The sequence below is a fragment of the Phodopus roborovskii genome, unplaced genomic scaffold (assembly GCF_943737965.1).
Source record: "Phodopus roborovskii unplaced genomic scaffold, PHOROB, whole genome shotgun sequence".
In the NCBI taxonomy this organism is placed as follows: Eukaryota; Metazoa; Chordata; class Mammalia; order Rodentia; family Cricetidae; genus Phodopus; species Phodopus roborovskii.
The window spans coordinates 6,031,306-6,035,488 of record NW_026126459.1 but is presented as its reverse complement, the minus strand read 5'-3'; the positions used below and the strand labels follow the sequence as shown (position 1 = coordinate 6,035,488).

The following is a 4,183-nucleotide window of genomic DNA, read 5'->3' as shown; positions in this document are numbered from 1 at the left end:
TACTCTTGTGGTATCTGGCACCATTTGTTTTGTTTTGCTATTGTTGTTATTGTTTTGTTTTTGTTTTAATTAGTTTCTAAAGCATCATCTGGAAAGAAAACATTCTGAGCAACATCATTAAAAACAGCTCTGATAAAGCACGGTCACTACTATGTATCAAGCTATTTTATATTCACAGAGGTATGATACAATACTGTCCTACATCTATAATGCTAGAGGATACAATTTGAAATTTTGCCTCTTTTTTTTTTAACCAGGTCCTCCATTGTAATTGTGGACCAAGCTCCAAGACAGCTGTAACCAAGTCTATCCAGTCTTTAGGGATAATTCTATTACAAGTTAACCACAAGTTTAATATCTGCTTTACAAATGGTGAATGCATGTCATATGAGTCTATTGTTTCCTGGAATCTCATAAAATTTATCATTGCCACAAGAGTCCAATCAGCTCTTAAGAGAGCCTTTATCATCATTTGGCAATTTCTGTAAGGTTACTAGATATATTAAGTTTGGTTGTCTGAGTTCCTCTCTAACCTTATAATGCAAAACTGAAATTGGTTCTCCTTTAAATTCCTCTGTTCTGTGTTTGAATAACTCTATGATCTGTTTTATTAAGTTTTTCTAAGGCCTGTATCTTGGCACTCATACCAAACAACTTTTTAAAAGATAAGCCAAGAATTACCAAAATGACAACAAAGATTATCAAAATGAAAATTAACAGTATGTCAATCCCAGTTAAGTTGGTTATCCCTTCATTGGATTGTTCCATTTTTAAATCATGCATTGTGTAATCATACAGAGACCGAACTCTCTCTATTGTAATAGTACTTTCCCATTTAATTTGGGAAAAACTCTCTCTTTTAACTAATTCCTTCCTTTAAGAATTCCCAATTTTCTCACCAAATCTGCAATGACAATGAAGACGTGAGACTGACAGCTACTGTGTGGAACAGTAAAACCTGACCAGATTTCAAGGCAGCTACCTACTTTGGCAAAAGCCAGAGAAAGGGGTCCAGGGAGAGCCTACCAGAAGAGAAGAAAAGAAAACCTAGCTGGCAGAGTGGTGACTCTGTCTACATGTAGCTCCAGTCTATGCCAGTGATTGCAAAGCCACAGGCAAACAGCTTTTTTGTGAATTCATACCCCGAAAATTGGGTGCCAAATACAGCATAAATTCTCTTTGGTCTTAATTAAAAAAACTCAGAGTTTGATATTAGAGTTAACACTGAAGGTCAGAGAAGCAAAGTGACCAACCACTAGAGAGTTCTCACCTCTAACAATACTCAGACCAAAGGGGCAATCCTGTCTTCAGATGACTACACTGCATCCTCAGACTTTACTGCTCCTCAGACTGCATCCTCAGACTGTGTCCTCAGACTGTGTCCTCAGACTGTGTCCTCAGCCTACATCCTCAGACTACACTGCATCCTCAGCCTGCACTGCTCCTCAGACTGCACTGCATCCTCAGACTACACTGCTCCTCAGACTGCATCCTCAGACTACACTGCATCCTCAGACTGCATCCTCAGACTGCATCCTCAGCCTGCACTGCTCCTCAGACTGTATCCTCAGACTGCACTGCTTCTCAGTCTCCTCTTGTCTCCTCCTGCCTTATATTCCTCTCTCCACCCAGCCATATCACTCTTGTCTTCATCTCCTTAGTTCTGGGATGAAAGGTGTAGGATCCCGAAAGCTGAAGAGATGGGTCATTGGTTAACAAGACTGTTCTTCCAGGGTACCCAGGTTCAATTCCCAGCACCCACATGGTAGCTCTCAACTGTCTGTAACTCCAGTTCCAGGGGACCCCACACCCTCATACAGACAAGCAAAATGTGAATAGACATAAAATAAAAATAAACTGTTAAAAAAAAAAGTGTGAGGTCCCAAGTGCTGGGTTCACCTTTGTGTGAGCTCTGTCATTTTTATACTCAATCAATTTTATGTAGCCCAGGGTGGCCTTAAACTAACAGAGATCTGTCTGCCTCTGTCTCCCAAGTGCTGGGATTAAAGGTGTGTGCCACCATTGGCTGGCCACCCAGTATGGCTAGCTTTGCGTTCTGATCTTCAGGCAAGCTTTATTTTTTATTTTTTTTTTTTTTAGCCAAAGGACATCATACTTTATTATTAGCTCCTGAGTTCTAGTTCTCTTTCTCTTGCACAGTTTTGGTTCCACATAGTCGCCCAGTCCGACGGGCAGCAATGAGACCCACTTTGCGACCAGCAGGGGCATCTCTTCGGATAGTGGATGGTTTGCCAATGTGCTGGTGGTTACCACCTCCAAAGGGATGCTCTACAGGATTCATGGCCACACCCCATACACGTGGCCAGAAGTTCCTCTTTGCCTTGTACTTGTGGTAGGCGCGGCCAGCCTTTAAGATAGGTTTGTCAATTCTACCTCCACCGGCCACAACACCAACAACAGCTCTGTTGGCAGAGGAAATAACCTTCTTAGACCCTGAAGGCAGCTTCACTCGAGTCTTCTTGGTCTCAGGGTTGTGGGAGATGACTGTGGCATAGTTCCCGGAGGCTCGTGCCAGCTTGCCCCTGACCCCAGGCTTCTCCTCCAGACAACACACGATAGTACCTTCAGGCATGGTGCCCACGGGCAAAACATTGCCAATATTTAGCTGGGCCTTCTTGCCGCAGTACACAAACTGTCCAGTGTGGATTCCCTCTGTGGCGATGAACAGCTCCGTCCGCTTCTTAAACCGGTAGGGATCACGAAAGACCACTTTAGCGAGTGGGGCGCCGCGACCGGGGTCATGAATGATATCCTTGACGATACCCTGAATATAGCCCTACCGCTCAGCGAAGTCCACAGCATGAAGGCGCACGGTGCCCTTACGGTGTTTCACGTGAGCTCTGAAGACAGAACCGGCGCCTTTCCTCTGCCCTCGGATCACACGGCCCATGGCGGCGAGTCTGCCAGCAAGCACGGCTGAAAGAGGAAATGCAAGCTTTATTTGTTAAATCATAAACAAAATATTTCCGTAGCCCAGCCTATTGTGGGTGGACCCACCCCTGGGTTCTATAAGAAAGCAGATTAAACAATCCAGATGAAACAAGCTAGTAAACAGCATCCCTCCATGGCAGCTGCATCAGTTCCTGCCTCCAGTTTTCTGTCCTATTTGAGTGCTTGTCCTGAATTTCCTTCAATGATGGACTATGACGTTGAAGTGTAAGCCAAATAAACCCTTTCCTCCCCAACTTGCTTTTGGTGATGTTTTATCATTGCAATAGTAATAAAGATAGTATACTACTATGCCAAGCTGTTTTTTTTTTTTTTTAAAATGGGCTCTCACCTAGCCCCAGGCTAGCCTTCAACTCCCTATATATCATCAAAGATGACCCATAGCTATTGACTTTACTTTTTGCTCCCAAGTACTATAGGATAATGGGCCTGAATCATTCCTTCCATTTTTGAAGTTTTATTAGGTTTATTTGTTTTATTTTATGTGTAGTGTATATGTGCAGGCCAGAGGATAACCTGTAGGAGTCAGTTCTATATCTCCACCATGTGGGCCTCAGGATTGAATGTGGGTGGCCTACATTGGAAGCAAGAGACTTTATCAACTGAGCCATCTCTTTGGCTCCTTGTCTTTGTAAGTCTTGTTATGCAACTCTAGCTGGTCTAGAAATCACTGTATAGATGAAGCTGTCCTCCACTTGGGATAATCCTGCTTCAGTGTCCAGTGCTGGGAATACAGGCAGACTCTAATATAAAAGTCATTTTTCCTTTGTTTTTTGAAGGCTGCGTTTCATGTATCTCAGGCTGGCCTTGAATTTATTAAATATCTAGGGATGACCCTGAATTACTGATCCTACTGCTTCTACCTCCAAAGGGCTGGAATTATAGACTTCTGTCACCTAAAACTTTTAGTGTCTTATCATTTTCACTTACTTTGGGGGCATTGTGGATTAAACCTATAGTTCTATTACCAAAGTGTTAACTGCTGCATTCTTTACCAGCCTCTGTCCTTCTCCAAGGCTAAAGGATGTTTCTTTGCCAAATACCCTGTTAATGACATTTAGATCATTCCTGGTTTTGGTTTTTGTTTTGTTTTGTTTTGTTTTTCAGACAGGTTTTCTCCGTGTAGTCCTGGTTACCCTAAAACTCACTCTATATACTTGGCTGACCTAGAACTCACAGAGATCCATCTGTTTCTGCTGACATTTAGATTTTT

General features: G+C 42.8%; 1 protein-coding gene across 1 annotated transcript; it reads right to left on the bottom strand.

Moving 5' to 3' along the window:
• Nucleotides 1-2,099: 2,099 nt before the first annotated feature.
• On the bottom strand, nt 2,100-2,945 carry LOC127225830 (60S ribosomal protein L8-like). The gene is given in 1 exon segment (XM_051189441.1): nt 2,100-2,945. A coding segment is annotated over 1 exon segment (774 nt). The 5' UTR covers nt 2,912-2,945; the 3' UTR covers nt 2,100-2,137.
• Between the last annotated feature and the right edge of the window lie 1,238 nt (nt 2,946-4,183).